Source organism: Myotis brandtii, unplaced genomic scaffold, assembly GCF_000412655.1.
Source record: "Myotis brandtii unplaced genomic scaffold, ASM41265v1 scaffold34, whole genome shotgun sequence".
Lineage (NCBI taxonomy): Eukaryota > Metazoa > Chordata > Mammalia > Chiroptera > Vespertilionidae > Myotis > Myotis brandtii.
The window spans coordinates 3,893,241-3,915,914 of record NW_005363098.1 but is presented as its reverse complement, the minus strand read 5'-3'; the positions used below and the strand labels follow the sequence as shown (position 1 = coordinate 3,915,914).

The 22,674-nt window shown below is 43.0% G+C and overlaps 1 protein-coding gene across 2 annotated transcripts in view; it reads left to right on the top strand.

The window, feature by feature from the left end:
• TMEM154 (transmembrane protein 154) overlaps positions 1-22,674 on the top strand; it is a 37,993-nt gene that overhangs the window by 11,030 nt on the left and 4,289 nt on the right. The window contains exons 2-7 of one of the 2 annotated variants that reach the window (XM_014543893.1): positions 5,806-6,090; positions 6,180-6,221; positions 13,110-13,137; positions 14,318-14,400; positions 16,153-16,210; positions 19,838-20,077. In XM_014543893.1, coding sequence (XP_014399379.1) covers positions 5,806-6,090; positions 6,180-6,221; positions 13,110-13,137; positions 14,318-14,400; positions 16,153-16,210; positions 19,838-19,841 — 500 coding nt within the window. In that variant the 3' untranslated portion in view covers positions 19,842-20,077. Of the gene's footprint in view, positions 1-5,805; positions 6,091-6,179; positions 6,222-13,109; positions 13,138-14,317; positions 14,401-16,152; positions 16,211-19,837; positions 20,078-22,674 lie in introns of those variants that run through there. The other variant, XM_005871441.2, reaches the window with a different exon arrangement.

Here is a 22,674-nt window from a genome sequence, read left to right as displayed (position 1 = left end):
TCATTCCACAGGCAGGTCTCACATAGGGTACACAGCCACACCAGCTGACTGTCTCACAGCCCATTTGCTCTTAATACACTGTCCTTGCTTTTTCTTCTTTTCTGTACTTTTGCTTGCTGATGCCTCTCTCTTCATTCTCACATGTGATCCTCTTCATCTTTATCTACTGCAGCTTCTTCTGTTTTTACTCCCCAGCCCCACCCCTTTTACTCTGAAATATGTTCAAATTTAGATAAGAAGATACAATAGTAAAATGAAGAAGTTACATCAGGCAGATTAGTCTCCTGGGAAACAAGCAGAGAAACAGATAGGTCTATAGATGGGGAAAGAACTGGGTGGAGGACAGAGGAAATAGCAAATGTACGGACATCTGGCATGTGTGTGGTACCTTGTGGGTTATACAGCATTTTCACGTTTGCTCTTCATTCAAACACCTTGAGATAGGCAGAGCAGCAGGCCTCCTTTCTTGGCCTTTAGGGAAGGAAGGGCTGGAGAAGTGAGGGGCTCTTCCCGGGCCCCACAGCTAGAGAGGCCAGCACTGTCTCAAGCCCTTCTCCTTCTCCTTCTTTTCCTTCTTCTTCTTCTTCTTCTTCTTCTTCTTCTTCTTCTTCTTCTTCTTTTTCTTCTTCTTCTTCTCCTTCACTTATCTTTATTGTTGAAAGTATTACAGATGTCCCTGTTTACCCCTCCATTGTTCCTTATCTACCCAACACCCTACTGTACTATTGTGTGTGTCCCTGGGTTATGCATATATGCATGTACGTTCTTTGGTTAATCTCTTTCCGTTAACATCCTGCCCTCTACAGAGTCAAGCCTCCTCTTCTGAATCCAAATCCTTTTCTCCACGATGCCATGGAGATGCACAGGAAGTCCTCACATAATACAGGAATTGCTCTACACCTTCTGCAGGGTTCATCCTGCAACGCATTACCTAAAAGAGAGTTCTGGGTTCCTCAACAGTGGTGTTGGGCTCCTAAGGTTGTACATGTCACTTCTATCCAAGAAGCATGGGATGGCTCCTGCAGGAAGTCACTGTTGACTATAATGGGTCTTAGCAAGTGTTTCTTGGTAAAGACTGGGTCCCTGGTGTCTTAGGCCGCACAGTGTCAGAGGGTCCCATGTCCATTGGGTTAAGAGTTGCTGTTAGCCCACAGGCCATGGGAGGAACTTGTAATGCTTCGGAAAAAGTCCCCCAGCTGCCCTCTGCCAGCTCCACTCCCATCCCTACTCTTGTGACTTTGCCTCCTCTCTTGTTTCCACCTTGATTTAGTCCACCTCTGCTTTTCTTCCTCTCACCTTTGTCCTCCTGATTACTGATTTGATTCTATGGCCCACCTGGTTTTCCTGTTCCCCTTTGAGGACATTTGATGCTTCTGGCACAAATTCTCGGGGCTGATCCCCAATGTTTACAACTTCTCCCTCTTTCCCATCATAGACTCCCTGTTTACCCAGCCTTTTCCTGACTTCATCTCTGCCCGTTCTCTTGTATGATGACTGAGCTAGAGTTGTCTTGGAGAAGTTGTGAGAGCAGACCACCAAGAGTAGTTTGGTGCTGTTCCCCTTCCCACTACATCCAACACCCTCTTCTCTGGGGCCCCCACTCTTGAGATACATTGCAAATGTGTAAACTGGAGGGTGTACAGGGCTGTCTGTTGTAGCATCATTAAAAATACAAAGAAATGACCTAAATCTCTATTAATAGGAATAGGTTATAATACTTCCAAGTAACAGAAAACAGCTTTCTATATGCAGCCATGGAAGAATCTTTGAGTCAAATTTTAAGTGAAATAAACAAGAGGCAGAACAAGATTTAACTTCTTTTGCTACCATTTGTGTTAATAAAACAAGAAACGATACTTGTATAGGCACAGAGTTTCTTGGGAAGGCAGCAGAAACAGTGGTTATCTCTGGGGAAGGTAATAAACTGGGGAAAGGGTGGTAGTGAAATTTCCTTGCTGAGCTTAGTACCATGTGTACAGCACCTATTCAAAAATTCTAACGAAAAACAAGATCAAGGCTTTAGAATCAACATAAAGATGTGGAGATAGATGGGACCTTGGGGATCACTCCTGTTGCACAGATTAGGACATTATCATTAAGGATTAAATAATTTGTCCAAATTCCCACAATTACTAAGTGAAGAGCAATGACTAAGCCCCTCACTGTCACTGGGCACCTATGCTCGAGGGATTGCAGAGTCAAAACCCTACGTGACCCTACGTATCAGTGGGACTTACAGCATAAATGACGGTGTTATACTCCAGCCCGAGACATTCAAGACTCAGTTTCTTCACAACTGTAAAATGTGAACAAGAGCCCTAGCTGGTTTGGCTCAGTGGATAGAGCACCGGCCCTGCGGACTGAAGGATCTTGGGTTCAATTCCGATCAAGGGCACATACCCGGGTTGCAGACTCAATCCCCAGTAGCAGATGTGCAGAAGGCAGCCAATCAATGATTCTCTCTCATCACTGATGTTTCTCTCTCTCTCTCTCCCCTACTCTCCCTTCCTCTCTGAAATTAATAAAAATATATTTTTTAAAATGTGAACAAGAAAGTTGTGAAGATTAAGTTAGGTAGTGCATGTTTATCCTAGTGCCTAGCACATACTAAGCACTCGATAAATGTCAGTGGCTGTTGTTTATTACTTTGAGGCTATTGTGGAGGGTTTGGGCAGGGAGAGCTGTGAGGAAGGTCGTCATAGGAGAGTCTGGAGATGAAGGCTTGCAGAGTAAAGAAGAGAGAGAGACTTGATTCTCATTTATTCAGCCACTAGAGAATCTTATTGAGTAAATGATGTTTAACATGGAAAACATACATGTGAGAGGGATATTGTAGAGAGAAGTTCTGGCCCCTTTCACTCAAAAAGGCCACTAATGGCCACCAGTGACCAGCATTGTCTCTCATGCTGAAAAATAAATGTACACAACCCAGGACCAGCTGCTGCCCTTCTTTCCACTTCTCCTTCATTTCCTATCGTCAGAAAGCCCTCCTTTTCCCTGCTAGCCTATTTATTTTCCTATTTTCTTTTCCTTGCGGCCACGGGTCAAGTGGTGACTGAGTGTGCTGGGTGCTCCACTGGGAACTTGCTGGCCTTCCTTGGAGAGGCACTGGGAAGATCCTGCAATCAGGCAGCTTTGTTCACAGCGGTCTGGGCTGAGAAGGCTAGCGAGAGCTCTGGCAAAGCCGAGGCTTCTGGGAACCCTTCCTCTCCCTTGCCCTATAAGCCAGACAGCCACCTCCTTAGAAACTGATGGGCAAGAAAAGGAGGTCCCCTCTCTTGTTCACCACTTCGTGACTTGTAATCATTACATTCCAGCCAGGTTCTGCGATCAGCCCTCCTAGGTTCACACCCTCACTCCTCCATGATAGCTCTGTGATCGTAGGCAAGTCCTGTAACCTCTTTGCCCCAGTTTCTATCTGAAAAAGTGGTGAGAACAAAACGAATTCATCCAGCTAAAAGGCAGAGCACAGGGCTGGGCTCTTAGTAAATTCTTTACAAAGGTTAGCTTGGGATGGTAGCAGCAGAAGACAGCAAAAGAAATAAAAGGGAAATCTGGGTGTTTGAGAAAGATCCATAAGCACTGACCTCAAGGAAAAGGGTCATTATCACCAACTCCACTTGTGTATGTACCCCTCCCCCATAGCCCCGCACCCCCTTAGTCAGGTCTTCAGTGGCCTGGATTTTCAGTAAAGAATGCAGTTTGGTTCTAGCAGTCCTGCAAGCTAATGAGATTAATGAGGACATTGCCCTGGTAGACAAATATCTTTTCCTGACCCAGGATGATATGTGAGATATCAAAGCTTGAGTGAATACAGTATTGACTTACTTTATTTCAAAGACATAAATATAGGACAAAGTCACTTAATCCAGAAGGCAGAGGTCAATAAATGGTAGATTTTTTAAAATCCTGCTTTTGGTACATTCAGGTGAGGAATACCAGTTAGTTATATCCTGCAGTTTGTCATTGCATTGATCACTCATGTAATTATCAAGTGGATTCCCTGGTCTTGGGGAAAACGGAAATGTTTATATATATACTAGAGGCCTGTTGCACAAAAAGATTCATGCAATAGGCCTTCCCTTCCCCTGGCTGCCGGCATCGGTTTTTCCGGCACCCGGCACCCAGGCCTTCGCTCCGGCCGGAGCCGCCTTCAGCGCCTTCGCTGCTCCACCGGTGCCACGTATGCAAATTAACCGCCATCTTTGTTGGTTAATTTGCATATCTTGCTGATTAGCCAATGGGAGGCGTAGTGAAGGTACAGTCAATTACCCTGTTTGTCTATTATTAGATTAGATAACCAAAATAATTAGACTGGGATCAAACAAAGGTTTTATAAATCAAGTCAGAGGAATCTGTTGTCAAACAGTTATGCATCTAGACAAGGTACTGGATTGCCTCTGCTGTCGGCAAACTGCAGCTCGGCAAACCGCGGCTCGTGAGCCACATGCGGCTCTTTGGCCCCTTGAGTGTGGCTCTTCCACAAAATACTGGCTCTTCCACAAAATACCGGCTCTTCCACAAAATACCGACTTCTGCGCATGGGCCACGAAGTTTCAATCGCACTGTACGTGCACGCCCGCACGTGGTATTTTGTGGAAGAGCCACACTGAAGGGGCCAAAGAACCGCATGTGGCTCACGAGCTGCGGTTTGCCAAGCCGCAGTTTGCCGATCACGGAGCTAGGTCATTCTATGGAGCACTGGTCTAGCCTGTAATAACAGGGCATAGTTTAAAACAGCCTTTCTTTGAAGAAATAATTTTAAGACTGAGTTGAAAAAAAAAAGGAGAAAAAAAGAAAAAAAAGGGGGGAAAAAGAGAAAAAAAAAGAAAAAAGAAAGAAAAAGAAAACAGCCAACTCTATTTTCATCATAACACCTTAGAAAGAGCTTTCACAAAAATTAACTCATTCGATACGTGTTCTGTAGCCTAAACTCATATTCTATTTTCCTCAACGGGCCCCATCTGAATGATAGGCAACATTGTAACATGACAGGGTGAAAACCTTTAGCCCACCTACCCATGACCACCACATAGCCAGGCGAGGAAAGATCTTCCAAATAATAGTCCTTTCCAGTGCTGTGATGAACCACAGGATGGTTTTCCAACACAATCTGATGTTCAAACAGAATTAACTTGCTTAGAGTTTCTATATAGGGGGAGTTCATTTTACTAAATAAATTTAAATATTGGTACCATTTCTTTAGTCTCTAAATTCCCCTTGAGAATTTCACTTTACAAAGAAAGTACACATTGTATTTTTATTTAGAATCCAGGAGGATTTCTGTCAGATAATCTCAGAGGCAGACACGTTTCTCTGCAGCATGTGAGCCCTGACGCTGAAATCGAAGCAGTCGCCGCAATTTCAAAAATGGTTGCAAATATCAAAAAATTTCTATATGTGACACGGCACCAGAGTTAAGTTAGGGTTTTTCAAAATGCTGACACGCCAAGCTCAAGAGGTTCGCCATCACTGCTATAGGAGGTGTCTTGGAATATCACCCATGACAGGGCAAAGGTTTTTAATGCCTTTGATGAAATGTGTCTAAAGTATCGGTCAAGGCTAAACTGCCTGCATTTGTGGGAGGTTTATCTGGACTCTGATTCCATGTTCAATGTACTCCCAGCTTGAGCTCCATTTATGTTACTTCAAAACTCTGTATCACTCTGAACTGGAAGGCCCAATTCAGGAAATCAAGTTTACCACTGGATGCATGCAGAAAAAAATTTTTAAAAAATCATTGAAAACATAACTTACTAGCTTTGTCTCCATGGCGATCTCAATTTTGTGTGTGTGTTCTCACAGAGTCAGAACTGCCTTCTTCTGAGGCAGCAGAAGAGTCAGAAGGTGAGTCAACAGATGTCACCCAGAAAGTGGAACCTACAGATGAAGATACTCCTGTTATAAGCACAGTTGCTGCACTGACCACAGAAATAGTAACTGAATATGAGAATTATACCATCATTGGTGAGGAGGATACTCAGCTAGAGCTTATACTGATGGTGTTGATCCCGTTGGTTTTCTTGGCACTCCTACTCTTATCAGTGGTACTCATTGTAATCAACTATAAAAGAAAAAAAGCTAAACAAGGTAAATATTTTGTGTGTTCCCAATCCCAGACAATTGCTTCATGGGTCAATGGACAAACACTAAAACAAAATACTTTTGCTTCTACACAGAGCTGCCTTCTAGCCAAGGATCTCAGAGTGTTTTACAGACATGTGAGTATTATCCTAATACCTGCCTAGAGTTGGGGATAGGATAGGAGAAGGAACTGAGAGGTTTTAAGATAAACAACAAGGATTATATAAAACTAGAGCCCTGGTGCACGAAATTTGTGCACTGAGTGGGGGGGGCGGTTCCCTCAGCCTGGCCTGCGCCCTCTCGCAGTCCAGGACCCCTTGGGGGATGTGTGACTGCCGGCTTAGGCCCAATCCCCCTGTCAGACATTCCTCTCGCAGTCCAGGGCTCTCGCAGTCCGGGACCACTTGCTCATTACCACCCACCTACAGAGGAGGCAGGAGAGGCTCCCGCTACCACCGCTGTGCTTGCCAGCCTTGAGCCCAGCTCTGGCTAAGTGGCGCTCCCCCTGTGGGAGGACACTGACCACCAGGGGCAGCTCCTGCGTTGAGTGTCTGCCCCTGGTGGTCAGTGCGCATCATAGCAACCAGTCATTCCGCAGGTCATTCCCCCGTTTGGCCAATTTGCACATTAGGGTTTTATTATATAGGATAATAATAAGTCATGAATGACATATTTCAATGAAATTTTCCAGAGTTTAAAAATGCCATATTTTGTTCTTTTTAAAAAAGAGAATGTTTTTAGCCTAAATTGAAAGTTAATATACACAGCTACCAGCTCTGAACCTAATCCAGATAATGCCCTCGTATAATCTTGGCCAATAGGTCAATGTAACATGTGCCTACAGTTGGAGGAAAGGGTAAGGATGGTGAAGCAGTGGGGTCAGGGTTGGGAAGGCAGGGACCGTGGCATCATACTGCAAGAAGGGGATTCTTCCACCTATATTTCTGCCACAGATATTGTTTTCTCCCCCATGCCACATTCTAATTTGATCTTGAAAAGGCCTGGGTGAAGCATTGTTCTTATTCCCATGAAAGCTATGCTAACTTTCATAAGCAAAGTCCTACTTGGCTGAAGATTGCTATCATCAATCTCCTAGAAAACCAGTCTCATAGAAAATTCCCCAGGTCAGAGATTCACTCTGAGAGTATTCCGTTCCTATTCCAGGAGCATAACATTCTAGATTTTAGGGTATCTAGGTCCAAAGGAGACTTGGATACTATTGGCTTGTGCTGGTGAAAAATGATTCCAATTAGATTTTGTTGTTGTTGTTGTTAATACTCACCTGAGGATTTTTTCCATTGATTTTTAGAGAGAGTAGAAGGGAGGGAGAGAAAGGGTGAGAGAGAGAGAGAAACATCAATGTGAGAGAGAGATATCAATTGGTTGCCTCCCACCTGCACCCCGACCAGGGCCAGGAAGCAAAAGCTTGACCAGTAATCAAACCTGTGACCCTCCAGTGTGCGAGCCAACACTCTAACCACTAAGCAACACTGGCCAGGGCACCAATTAGATTTTTAAGTTGAAGACTTTAGTCACTCCAAAGATCACTCAAGGGATGAGAATTTCTCTAATAAGATGCATATTCATATGTGCATACAAAACTCACTGTATGTCCCTTACACCCATTAACGGCATCTCTGGCCTTGCTCATTGTCCTAGCACCAAGAAAGCCTTTAAGGTCTCAGCAGGAACTATAAATGGTCTTTTCCCATTATGCCCTCAGGTATAGCAAATGTGAGCTGGGGAAGAAGCACTGAAGTTCGTTACCTTTCACGATAGGGGCTGATATAATAGATTTCAAGGAAGTAGGAAATACACATGTTCCTCCATAGTTTGAAATTTCAGGGTGACCTACTAACTGTGATCACATGGGCCCTCCTTTGTAAGCTAAAGAAAAAGCAAACAGAGCTGCATGGGCCTAATTTTGTTTTTTTTTAGTAGGAAAGGTGAGAATTTCCTGCCTAAACCATATAGCCCCATAGCTGGTTTTACCTAATGGGGTCATGGGGTTGGGAGGAATTAGGGGGTATCCAGTCAAATGGCCATACTCTTGGGCTCTAAATCCAGAAAGGGGTTTTTCATTGAACTTTATTGTGGGAATCTCAAAGTTCAGAAGCCATCATAAGTGAGAACCAACCTCATCCTCAGACATGGCCCATGCATCCTACACTGCAGCCATACTTGAAGTGTTTGCTGTTCCCAGAGCATGGCTTGTACTTGCAGGATGCCTTCATGCCTGGTTGATGCCATTTCTTCTGTCTGGATTGCCTTCTTCTCTGCTTGGCAAACTGCAGCTCCATTCTTCAATGTTCACTTCTAAAGTTTTCATGAAGCCTTGAGTAATCACTCCTCAGGCAAAATCAACCACCACCTCTTCTGTGCTCTCATAGGCTGTGGTCACAATGTGCACAGTGTTTGCATTGACATAACTTGGGGACTTGCCTTTTTTTGGTCTTTCTAACTAGGTTATATTCTCTTTAAGGTCCAAGAGAGGCAAGAATTTGTCTTATTTATCTGTTTAACAGTGTGGCCTGGAGGTGGAGAGGACAGACTCTGGAACCACACTGACTAGTTGGCTTTTGCATTTCCTAGTTCTGTGACTTCTGTGTCAGTTTCCTCATCTGTAAAATGGACGAATTCAAAACCTACCTCACAGAGTTGTTGTGAGAAGTAGATGGATTCATCTATGAAAAGGGCTTAGAAAAAACAATACCTGGCATATTGTATTAGCTTATTATTATTATTATCCCTTTTACATAACATAGTGCTTGGCCCAATGTTATGTAAATTAGCTGCTCAATAAATGTTTGTTGGGTAAATGAAACAATGTTATAACTTATTTTAAAGAACACCTATTCTCAGAGATTAAAAAACAAAATTTTCACATATCCTTACTATAAATTGGCACATTCTGTTTAGTTTAAGTATGCTCTACTTTAAGAAAAAACAACATAGAGAGCTTAGCATTTTGAAGCAGTTGCTTATTACAAAATAAGTAAATAAATATATAGAGTTTGACTTGAATATTTTCTTTTACTATCCACTTCTTTAATATAGATACAGGTGGTTAACTGCTTAACACTTACATATCTCTTCAGACAAACTGAATGCTAATGATGACTGTCCACTAAATTCCACCCATTCATATTTAACATCATAAGCAAGCCAATAAAAGGAGAATATTTAAATTCACAAAATCTGATTTAAATACATTTGTTTTCCAGGAAAAATAAAAGTTCCAGGGGACTTAAAAATTCCCAAAGGACTGTTATGTGGGAGGGCATGGATGATGTCCCCTCAGAGTTAGCAATAAACACACGGTTTCTTTCTTCACATATTCTTCTACACCAGAAAATAAGTCTTTAAATTTGACAACTGGCGATGACTTGGCCAACATTTTTAGGAAGAACACTTCATCCATTTGGGAACTGCCTTTTTTCTTTGGGCCCGTCAGGTTCGTGTCCAGGGAAAGGGAAATGCTGTGTAGTAACTCGATGTTCTATTGTCATTCTTCCTACACCTCCAGGCATTGCATTTGTTATTATTAAATGTCTTGGTGTGCTGTGTCTCTTTGAAAGAGCTGCAGGGGAAACAGCTGGCAGTAAACCATCACTTTGAACAGGCTGTGGCCACATGACACCTAGCTCTGCTCAGTAAATATCCAGAAAGAGTCTGTCTCCCTTGCTCACTGTTCAGCATGGAAACAAGATAAGCAAGCCAGTCCCCTGCTGGGCTCCTGCCCCCATCCTTGCACCCCAGCCATCCCACCTTCCCGTGCACAGGGTAGCTGCGGGAGAGGGGGCATTGTCAGGCCAAGCGGGTGCAATGTAGGAACTGAAAGAGGAGGACAAAGTGGGTGGAAGGATGTGAAACGGAAGGGCGATGGGAGGGAAAATAGGAGCAAGTGAGGGTGAGGGGCTGTCTAAGAGCAACCTTTGCCTCCTGGATGCAAGGGAGTAGGTGGCTATTAATAAAGAGATTTAGGCCAGGTGGAGTGGAGCGGGCAGGGCCTGATTGCTGAGGACAAGTAATTGGTCTTCCTCCTGGTTTAATGCTCTGCTCTGGTGTTCTCTCCCAGATGTTTCTCTGTTGCCATGGCGGCTGGGGCAGGGGTAATGGTCCTGGAGCAGGGGAGATGAGGCTGCAGAAAGCTTTTTGCTCTGTTTGAATACTGATTATAGGAGCTTCCCATTTGGTGCCTCTGGAGCACTTTGGTAATGGGGTTTTAAACTTTTCCATCATCTGCAGCGAGGGCTAGCTTTTACTCACCACAAAGCCTGCGGGCGCTCAGATTATAGAGATAAATCCATGCCTAGACAGTGGGGCTCCAGGGACACTTGCTCCCTGAGAAATTACCAGGGTGTTTGAATACTGATTATAGGAGCTTCCCATTTGGTGCCTCTGGAGCACTTTGGTAATGGGGTTTTAAACTTTTCCATCATCTGCAGCGAGGGCTAGCTTTTACTCACCACAAAGCCTGCGGGCGCTCAGATTATAGAGATAAATCCATGCCTAGACAGTGGGGCTCCAGGGACACTTGCTCCCTGAGAAATTACCAGGGGGGGGGGGGTAGGGGGGCATTAAACAGGGAAGAGGGAGAGGGAATGACAAAACAGGAGATTTTTATGGGTCACCTGTAGTGGCTTTATTTAGAGTAAAAGCCCTTAAGGAAACAGTATGTAAATGTTAGATGAAAAAAATATATACTAGTATACACACACATACACACACACACATACATATACGTACATATATATGCATATACACATAAATATAAGATGTACATCTCCCCTTCCTCCAAAGTTTTAAGGAGTCAGGCCTCTGCAGGAATCTTCAGATTCCTATTTGGGGGGCAGCGGGTGGGAATCAGGAGGACATAACCTACAGCCCCTGGAAGGTAAGCAGTGATGGCATGAAACTTACATCTGTGCCCAGCTTTCCTGGATTAGCAATGCCATTCAAGCTTGCCAACCCACAGAAAATTACAGCAGTTCCCAGCTGCGGCCAGGAGCTCAGTTCCAAGTGCCTGCTGGTTATGTCCCCTCACTGGGGACCTGCATTTCTGCAGACCAGACAAAATGAGGCCTCTGACTGCGAAGGATTAGGAACATCCAACTATTTGGTGGACCTCTACAAAGTGGTTTGTTCCTTCATGGTTTTCACATCATAAAAGGTGCAGCAGGCCTGTGCTATCCACTTGCTTGACATCATAGCCTCATTTCTCTGGGTGCGTTGATCCTCTTGCCAAACAAAACACAACCTGCGCTGGGGCACTGGGCTCTGATTCCTGCCACATGTTCATTTGGAGTCTGATCTGCATGCATCAGAGCCATTTTGCAAACTGTTGTCTGACTCTTACCTCAACCCATAGCAGGAAAAGCACGGAAAACCAGGCTTGTTGGAAACAGGCGTGCAGTTGAGCTGTTTTGCAAACTGTGGTCTGACCCTTACCGCAACCAATAGTAGGGAACAGCAGACTTGTTGGAAGTTTCACTATTGGATAATGTTAAGTCCAAAACACCAGCCATGAATTTAACCCCAGCGCTGGACAAAATCCAGATTAAGATCTGTTCATCTATTCAGTAAATGAGTACTGTGTGTTTCCCAGGTAGTGCACTGGATGGATGGGAGGTGAGGGGCGCTATGACAAATACAATCTCTGCCCTTTGGGAGCAATGGTCTATTGGAAAAAAAAAAGATGGGAAAGAATTAAACAGATGAATCGATCAGTGACAAATTGGGGCCAATGCTATGAAGAAAGCAAGCAAAGTGTTCAGCTGGGGAACAGTTGGGAAGATGGGGCCCACTTCAGGCAGAGGAGTTGGGGGAGGCCTCCCTGAGGAAAGTGTGTAAGTTGAGGATAGAAGTGAGGGTTCCAGTTATGCAAAGAGCAGGTGCCAGGATTCTTCCGAGAGGAGCTCTGGATGGAGTCCCCACATCCTACTCTGGGTCAAAGGGACAGTCACAGTGTTGGGTTTAGTGTGTCACAAGTATATGAAAAGCAGTGCTTTGAACGGGGACATTTTGGGGCAGGGGGCCAAGGAGCAAGCCCTCTTGTAAGACCCTTTTCTACCCCCCTTACCACTGTTTGTCCTCTTTGTGTGGAGAAAACAAAGAGGAATGAACATCTGAGCTGAAGTGAGTGCACTCGGAGCACCTCCCATCTAAAAGAAAACAGATTTCCAATGGATTGGGACTTCATTTCAATATGGCAATTGACACACGTTTGATTTAGAGCAGCAGTTCTCAACCTGTGGGTCGCGACCCCTTTGGGGGTCGAATGATCCTTTCACAGGGGTCGCCTATTTAAATGCCCCATCACGTCAATGAATGGCTATTAGTTTAGAACAGTGGTTCTCAACCTGTGGGTCGCGACCCCTTTGGGGGTTGAACGACCCTTTCACAGGGGTCGCCTAAGACCATTGGAAAACACATATATAATTACATATTGTTTTTGTGATTAATCACTATGCTTTAATTATGTTCAATTTGTAACAATGAAAATACATCCTGCATATCAGATATTTACATTACGATTCATAACAGTAGCAAAATTACAGTTATGAAGTAGCAACGAAAATAATTTTTTTTAAAAAATATATTTTATTGATTTTTTACAGAGAGGAAGGGAGAGAGATAGAGAGTTAGAAACATCGATCAGCTGCCTCCTGCACACCCCCTACTGGGGATGCGCCCGCAACCCAGGTACATGCCCTTGACCGGAATCGAACCTGGGACCTTTCAGTCCACAGGCCGACGCTCTATCCACTGAGCCAAACCGGTTTCAGCAACGAAAATAATTTTATGGTTGGGGGTCACCACAACATGAGGAGCTGTATTAAAGGGTCGCAGCATTAGGAAGGTTGAGAACCACTGATTTAGAGGTTAATTATTGCTCCTTTAAAAACGCAATTTACTTAAGGCCATTTTGTTCTCTTTGTGAAGCAGATTTCAGCTGTTGTTGAAATAAAAAGCTGTTCCGGACAAACAAAGCCAGCATGACCTTTATGTTTATTCTCTTCTAGATGAACTGGGAGGCGACAACCTGAAAGTGTAAGTCTTCCCCACTCCCTCCGGTCCAGCTCAGAGTGAACAAGGACGGTCGGGAAGGGAGCAGATTAGAGGACCATTGGTCCTTACAAGAGTTTTTGTTCCTTGTGGGGACCTTTGCTTCCTGAGCCCCAGAAAACAGCCTGTCGTGGTCTACAGCCTTTGGAAGGATGTCCCTGTCTTCAAACCTCAACCTAGAAGGGCATCTGGGCTGAGGACAGGGTCCTCTGTTCAGAAAACAATCTTTTTTCTGATTCCCGCTGACAATTCCAAATGCATTGTAAATATTCTGACGCTGGGTGGTTTTCAAAGAATTTGCTTCATTTATTTGGATTAAAATTTTTATCACCAGGAAAGATACTTCAGCTGGTATTATGGAAGGAGATCCCTGGTAGAAGGGGAATGGAGGGGAGAGGAAGAAAGATCGGAGGGAGCGGGGAAGTAGAAGATTTACCACAGGAGAATGTTCTAGAGCGATGCCCACATCCTCCTCCAGCCTCCACCCCAACCACAGCAGCCCTACTCAGACACTTGGCTTGCTTCCTATTCAAGGTGTAACACCTTGGCAGCTGTTCAGAGTTGGTGATCCCCCTCCTCCTCCCCACCTCCATTAACCAGGGGCTTCTTTCTCCAAACTGGGTGCCCTAACCCTCTAAACCCTGGCAAGTGAGGGCAGTGGATTTCTGAAAGGAACTGCTCACTTTCTCCAAGACAGAAAAGCATGGGAATTGAAGGGAGAGGTGATGCAAGCAATTCGTTGACTGTAGCCTCTTGACTTGGGGGCAGTGATCAAAAACACCAAAGAAAGGGAAGTGAAATTGAGCAAGGTGAAGTTGCTAAATGTGGCAACTCCCTGGAGGAGTTGTGTGCTCCCCTGTGTGCCTTCCGGGAAGCAGTCTCCGGTTCCCTTTTACCCCCTCCCCTAACCCCCCCTCTCCCCCCTCGCTGGGTTGTGCTGGGTTATGCGCCCTCCATTTTTGAATCAGTGGTAGGTCAAGATTGTTCTTATTTTCTCCCTATTAGAGTTTGGTACATTTGAACAGGGCACACGCTCAGCCTACCCTGGAGTGTAAGGCACTGAATCAAGTTCATCTTCCTCACAGTCAACATGCTAGACTCCCCCACAGAAATTCAGCCCACCATACCTTTCTTTCTTTCAACAAGATTTTTGCTCTCTTTCTAGCCCTATTTTTGAGGAAGATACACCCTCTGTTATGGAAATAGAGATGGAAGAGCTTGATAAATGGATGAGCATGCATAGAAATGGTATGTGGGAACCTTGTTTTTCTGTCCTCTCTACTCACAGAAGGCTGCAACAGCTTTGTCAATCCCCCATAAATCCTGGAGTGGAACCGCGTGAGCCCAGTCCACATACACTCTGGTACACACAGATAACACACTTGGGTCTGACCGCCCTTAAGTATTCAGTTCAATAACCGCATCATTGCCGTTTGTTTTTATTTTTGTACAAGTTTTTCAAATGATCTTTTTCAAGAAGAAAATGGTCTTTTTTTCAAGCAAGGAAATTGGAGTCTAAATTATCTGGAAAAAGTTAGCTTTTGGCCTCACCTTATATTTAGAGATTTATGATTTTGATCTGTATCTGGTTATAAACTTTGTCAAATATAGTTGACAGATCGGTGCTGTCCAATACAATAGACACTAGCCATATGTGGCTTATTGAGATTAAAATTTTGAAAGTAAAATTTTAAATACTGTTCCTCAGTCACTCTAGCCACATTCTGAGTACTCAGTAGCCACTTGTGGCTAGTGGCTACTATAGTGAAAGTCTAGAACATTCCCATCACTGTAAAGAAAGCTGCTAACATAAATAGTAATATGAATGTCCCCATATAACCTAATTTCCAATTGATATCTGGCAGTAATTGCAGTATATGTTCCTTAGTTTTCACTAAATATTTGGACTTAAAAATAATGACAGCTGTTTTTCTAATTTCTTTAAAAAATCAATAAATTATTTTTAATGCTCAGCCTAAATTAATAAAATCCACTATTTATACTGTCATATCATTTGTATTTTTAACACTTACCATAAAAAATACCCCAGGGTCTGTCAGATTCAACAATCTACAATGGAGTTTATATAACTTAAAGATTTGTTATTAGAATTATTGTACCAGAGGCTTATCAAGACCAGTTTTCCAAAAGATTAGAACCACTTAACTAACTTGCACAATTTTGAACAGTTTTTCGTAATCCAATATTGAGGATTGAATGGCTCTGGAAAGCTTGTGAGGAAAGGAAACAATCCTTAAAGTAGATTCATTTTGTTGTTTTTAGTTTATAAAAGTAAAATACATACACAGTAGAATTTAGACAATTCAAAAAAAAAGTAGGATGAAAAAGAATCCCACCACTCAAAAACGACCTCTCTTAAAATGTTGGTGTATTCCCTTTTGTTCCTGAGATCTGTTAAATACAAAACCATGATCCTGGTACACTGACTAAAAGCATAAAATAGGGGAAAGGCATTTCTATTCGACACTAAAGCAGTTATTTTGACACATAGGTGATAGGCCCAATAGTTCTTTATTTCCCTTAAAAATGGCAGTGGTGTAACAGAATTCTGATGACTTTAAGGTTAGCTGCCCCCCCACTTTACCTGCTTCTTTCTGATGGTGCATCCTGATTGGAGTCATTCTCCCGGCACATCAGGACCTCAGGTGAAGCCGTTTTATTCCAGCGTGTATCCTGAATCATGCAGATTCAGGCTTTTGGAGCCACAGTGGGGTTCTGCAGAGACTGAATGACCAAGCCACCATTATCTGTGCCCTTTCCAACAGGGCCAGAGGCACACAGAAGTCTTATATCTGTGCTTTAGTGCTTTGTCCATTTCAAGAGCCTTGCCACCATTAATCTCTGAACCTCTGCAACTCCCTGGTGAGGCCATTTCTGCACATACAGACTGGGGAATTGTGAAGTTTAACTGTGTGAGTTTTGTGGATAGAAAATAGAATTTCAGTGACTAACAATGCGTTTGCTTTCATTCTGTCCTAGCCGACAGTGAATGTTTACCTACTTTAAAAGAAGAAAAGGAATCAAACCACACCCCAAGGTACTTCTAATTTCTGCCATAGATTCCATGTGCATACCGGGAGGGGATTGGAGACCATAGCAGAGCACGTTTGCTCACCTTCTCTGTGCCTGTACATTTTATGTGACATTTTCCATGGCTGCATATGTGTGCAGTGTGAAGAAAAGGAAGTGTGAGTTTGGGAAAATAGAAAGGCACAAAGTAAATAGTTACTCTTTATCTTTAGAAATAATTTAGTGTTGACATTTTCTTGCCCTTCTAAAGAGACACTGACTTTTAAGTCCGCTTCTGTTTTAGTTGTAAAACTCTCTGATTATAACAAACTGTAGGTTTGTTTATCTTGGATGAGTAGATGTTCAGTAAGGAAAATAGAGATGATAGTCTCAAAGGGGGTAGCTGAAAACAGGAGTGAGTAAAATGAACAGGAAAGAAGGGAGGGAGAGAGAGGGAGGGAGGAGCGAGGGAAGGAGGGAGGAAGGGAGGAAAAGAGGGAGGAGGGAGGGAGGAAGGGAGGGAGGAAGGGAGGGAGGGAAGGAGGGAGAGAACCCCATCTGGATGGGATTATTATATGAGAGAAATTAAAGGAGAATTTTAAAAAAACATTTCATTCTACCACTAGGTGGCTCTGCTTGATAGAAAATTCTAGTGCATGGGGCTTGGGTGTCTTAGCATTCCACAATCTCATTTAAATTATATTATCTTTTGTGAGGATAGAAATGACCATGTTTGAGGTGTTTTGATAAGAGAATTGTCTGGTCAGGACGTGGGAAGCGCTCACAGGAAACAGGATTGACCGTTTCAGGCAGGGACCTGCTGCACAGAGCACTGCTGTGGTTTGGAAGGCACCGCACTGTTGGCAGAGGTGACTCGAGAAGACCAACGAGCAGAGAACTTGACTGAGCCCATGACTGAGACATTACACTTCTGTCGGAATAAACAGAATAAACGTTCAGAGCAGGATAAATAGCACCCACCTTCGCTCCCTCCATGCTGACCAGAGGTCCTGTGCCAATCACCCTGAATGCCTCCTCAGCGCAGTCACTTATCACTGGGGCCCTAGGTCAGAGCATTGCAGGAAAAGACTGATTGTTGGATCAATCAGATGTTTGTCTTTTGGAACCTTAATCTGCACCTTCCCCTAAACCTTACCGAAGAAGTCACTATTCTATATCTGTCCCCACAACAAACCACCACAATCTTTCTGAGGCGACCTCTGCTCTGATACAGAGGTCTATATATCTTATGGCAGATGTTACCTGTTGTTACCTCACCAGGTATTTGCATGTTAAAATGTATTGCTGCTTCAGAAAAGATTCTGTCTTATCTAAATGAGACACCAGATATTAATAAACAGATAAGAGAAAAAATGCCCTATGTAATACTCTTTGTAATACTTTAAGCAATAAAAAAAAAATGCTAGGGGGAGTATCACAAAGGACATTACAAAGGAGTATTTCCCCTGCATTTTTATCTTACCTAAAAGTGGGCCACTAGGTATGTCCAGTATAGGGCTCAAGTCATTATCCCCCAAATTCCCCGTTGGCTTTTACCAACGTGAGTCACCTTTCCTCTACCATTTAAGCAGTTACAGGTGACTCTAATGCTTCAGAAAGTATATCATAGTCACTGAGGTCAAGCCTTGCCCATCCTCCTGCTAATGATGACTTCTAGAGTCTGTTTGCAGAGTTCAGCCCTTCTTGATGCTGGAAAGTCAGCCTGACATAGAAGCTGTTATATATTGTCGTTTGTGCTTTTGGGGAAAGGGAGTCCATCTGGTCACCCTCCTAAACTTAATGCTTCACTTTGTGTGCAGAAACTTTGACCCTTCAACCTTCTCTTGTTAGGGTTCATACTCGCAGGTCTTTCTGAACTTTTCCCACATATCCCATTGGCCAGCCCTGTCCTCGTTGCAGGGACATTTCCCCCTGGGCTGTGGAATTTAAAAGTTTGCATAGGATTTAAATAAGGGCCAGAGATGTACAAAGTATATGGGGAATTTATATTATGGTTTTCATGTTTCTAAAAATTTCAATAGGAAAAGACAAAGGAATTGTAGGGGAGGCGGAGTTCTAGATTCTCATTTCTCCCATTATCACCTTCTACTGCAAGTCATACTTGTTATGTGCCAGGCATTGTCTGAGGTATTGGTAACAGTGTCAGTGGAATAGTGTCCAAGGGGTGGGGCTGGTTGGTGGGAGAGGTCTGCCTTAGAGTTGGAGAGATTTCATCACTGACATTGTTAAGCATTGCCAGCTCATGGTGATAACAAAGAACAGACCCAATGAGTTGGTTTCATTGTTGTTTAAATTTTCTAAAGAATGCCCTCCCTCATTGTCTACTCTACCCTCACAACACCTTCCTGAGTGCCACTAGATAGTGATAAAAGCAAGAAAGGTAGAGTCCTTTTTATTTTGGTGCTTACAGGCTAGCCAGCCTCTTCCTTCTTCCCAAGGCCTTTATATTTAGACAATTTCCTGAAAGCTTGGTGTTTTTATCTCTGCAAGCTTAGAACAACCATAGAAAAGAAATTGCAAATATTAGCCAAGTGCCCATCTTCTTTCCCTGTATGCCTGTTGCCCACAGTAACATCATCTATATATATAAAAAGCCATTGACCAGAACACTGTCACGACCAGAATGACTGGTCGCTATGATGCCCACTGCAGCCAGTGAACCGGCCTGATCAGGGGGTGGAGCCAGCTGGCCAAACTCCCGCAGCCCCTCCCCGCAGCTGGCCTGGCCCTGATCGATCGGGGTGGGCCCGCTGGCCAACCTCCCGCTGTCTCCTCCTGGTCCTGACCCGCTGATTGGATCTGGGCCAGCTGGACACCACCTGTGCATGAATTTGTGCATTGGGCCTCTAGTTGGAAAAGATTAGGGGGAAAATTAGATTAGGTACCCTCCAAGTGGATTTATAATTTTGTAAGTACAGTAATAACAACAAGACATTTGTATAGATAGCATTTTCTATATGTCCAATGCTTAGGTGTTTTTTGTTGTTGTTGTTTTTTTGTTAATCCTCACCCAAGGATATATTTTCCATTGATTTTTAGGGAGAGTGAAAGGTGGGGAGAGATAGGGAGAGAGAGAGAGAGAGAGACATGGATGTGAGAGAGACACATGGATTTGTTGTCTCCCACACATGTCCCAAGAGGGGCCTGGACTAGAACCTGCAACCCAGGTATGTGCCCTTGATCAGGAATTGAACCTGAAACCCTTCGGCCAATGCTCTAACCACTGAGTAGCATAGCCCAGGGCAAGATAACTATTGTTTATTGATTCATGTCTGAATGCAATGGCATTAGAAAAATGAATCACTTCAATATTTTTCAGAAAAATCCAGGTTAGTTTAATATAATATATTTTTTATTTCTTCCTGTTTCTTCCCTTCTCTTTGTCTTTTTTTTTTTTAGAAAGTACAATTGTTGATGTAATTTTTCAAAATACATTTATTGAGCACCTAATATGTGTCTGGCACTGTCTACATCATGCCAAGACAACCAGTTAAAAATGAAATAATTCATCTGCATAAACCTGCAACTCAGAAAGGTTAATTGACTTGTCCAAGTTTACACAATCAGTTTATGATAAAGGTTAATCTAGAGAAGAGTTTCTTTTAAAACTGCATTTTTCCTTTTCTTTTATTAGTTAAAATAAGAGATATTCCATAAATTAAAAGACAAATTAGAGACAAAAAACAACAATAACCCTTAGCAGCAAGAAAGCCAGCCCCCATGAAACTAATACATGAAAGAATTTGGCAGATGATATGTTCATCATGTAGTGCAGTCGTTGACAAGACCTGAACCATTAATTGCAAGACAACAGGCTTTTTGCATGAACTATTTCGGCCTCTCCACTCAAGTAAATCTCTGTGGCCACTTCCAATTATTTTCTTTGTTTATGATCTCTTTCGTCTTTTCCTCTCTAGTCCATCAAAAGTCATAAGTCAAGAAGGATTGAATAGTAAGTGTATTAAGTGCCAACTGGCTTCCCTTAAATCTAAGCTAAGTATTATGAGGGATACAATGGGACAGTTTACAATCCTACGAGATGATAACCTCAAGTAACACTGTTAAAATGCAGGTGTGTGGGGAGGGGGGTGGGAAGATGTACTAAATTTAACAAACCACAGCATTGCTTGAATAGTGGCCCAGATTAAGTCTACACTATGAGCATGATCTATGTGCTCTGGACTAACTCTAGGCCTGACTCTGATGTTAGCCAGATGCGTGACCTCTGTAATTTCACCCGGACCAGGCCTCTTTCGGGAAGGAGATGGGACATTATATTGATGCAGAGAAAGGGAGCATGATCTAATTGTTACGTGACTTTGTGCTAAACTGAATTCCGCACTTTCCAAAAACCAAGTTAGAGAGCATCATATCGCAAGAAAGGTTTAGCGTAGGTTTATTGTCATCTTCGGAGAGAGGGGAACATTAACTGTGGTCATAAAGAGGGATTGTTACACGATAAACTGATCAGAACAAAGATGGCTTATCTGATCCTGATGGCAACAAAGGGGCAGTTATGAAACAAGGTGTCAGAGCTGCATCTGTCCTCATTTAACTGGTAGCGTTCCAATTAAGTGCTTTCTTAAAAATAATTAGATGATGCTTTTTAACCATTCAATTTGTTTTTCTAGTTTGTAGGCTTGTTACTACACAGGCTTTGGGGAAAGCTGTCCCATATTCTTAAAATATCTATATACACTCCAAGAAAAATTACTCACTAATGTTACCGTCATAAATAAGTTACTAAGACCTAACCAATTAACATCAAGGCAAGCAATAGAGGTCTGAAGCAAGATCACTTATTTTATTTGTTGCAATTCTGGGGCAGCTTGCCAAGATATTTTTAACAGGGAACTCTAGAATCTGCCAGAGTTTAAGAGGTCTGGGCTTATTTGATTATTTCACAGAGATGATAAATAGCCACAAAGACAGCAGGAAGCACATCTAACTAAATGAAGGAATGCGTGAGAGGGAGAATGCCTCCAGGCTCAGATGGCAGGCCAGATCCCAGGTTCTTGACTTACTAACAGGCTGTGGAACCACTGCTGAAAGTTTGCATGTGAGAGTTGCGACACTGGGAATGACACGATGCCCCACAGCTGAAGCAACTTGTACCCACATTGGGACTGTCCCGTGTCATGGGGTCTGTCACATTGCTCAGGGTTCGCAGAGCTGTAGTAGGAAGCGCCATGCATGAGCTCCTGAGCTCTTTGGTGCTTTAAGTAAGTGAGTTCTGGTTGGTGGGCAGTGTCACACACTAAGCCTTCAAAATGCTTGTAGAGTGTTCTAAAGAAACCACATGTAAGCACATTCTGATCAGAAATCGAAAGATTGTTCCAGAAGATGGTTTCTTAAAGCCTTTGGATATTTGGAGCAATGTTCCAGCTCCTGTTTCACAGACAAATATTTGCTAGTGTAGAATCTTCAAAATAAGAATAGCATGCAGTCTATGGCCATACCACCCCAAACACACCCCATCTTGTTTGATCTCTGAAGCTAAGCAGGGTCGGGCCTGGTTAAAACTTGGATAGGAGACTGCCTGGGAATACCAAGTGCTATCGCTTAAAAACGAATAATAATAACGTGCATTCAAGTGCCTGTATGTTAGGCCTGGGGTATAGTACTTTACCTACATTTTCTCATATGTTCTTGCTATCGCTTAAAAACGAATAATAATAACGTGCATTCAAGTGCCTGTATGTTAGGCCTGGGGTATAGTACTTTACCTACATTTTCTCATATATTCTTTTTCTTAAAATTTATCTTTATTGTTGAAAGTATTACAGATGTCCCTGTTTTTCTCCCTTTGACCCTCTCCACCCCACACCCCTCTCCCTTCAACCAGGCCTTCACCACACTATTGCCTGTGTTCATAGATTATGCATATAATATATACATATAAATTCTTTGGTTAATCTCTTCCCTCTATGCCCCCCCACCCCTTCCCTCTGAGAGTCTCATTTATTCTGTACAACAACCTTATAAGGTACATGGTATTATTAGGTATGTTTTGCAGATGAGATGAGAACACAAAACTGAGGCTAAGAAAGGCTAACTTGCCCAAGGTCACACAACAAGGAAGTGGCTGAGCCCTGGTTCAAGATCCGGCCATCGGATCCGGTGCTCTATCTACTAGGCCAAAAAGCCACTGTTAGCACATCCAGCATTCATACTACCATAAAAGCAACACAAGATGTGAAGTACCCAGGCATAAACATAACCAAAAAATGCATGGGATAACATAAAAAGAAATTGTTCAAATTTTAATTAAAAATTGTTAAATAAATGGAGAGACATACTGTGTTTCTGAGTGAAAGGATTTTCATTTTAAATCATTTTAAAATTTTATCATTTTAAAATCAACCCTGTCTCTTAAAGATCCCAATGAACATTTGATCTGGAAGAATCACTGTGTATAAATAGCCAGGACAATTCTAAAAGAAGGAAAAAGTAATTGTGAGATAGTGGGGA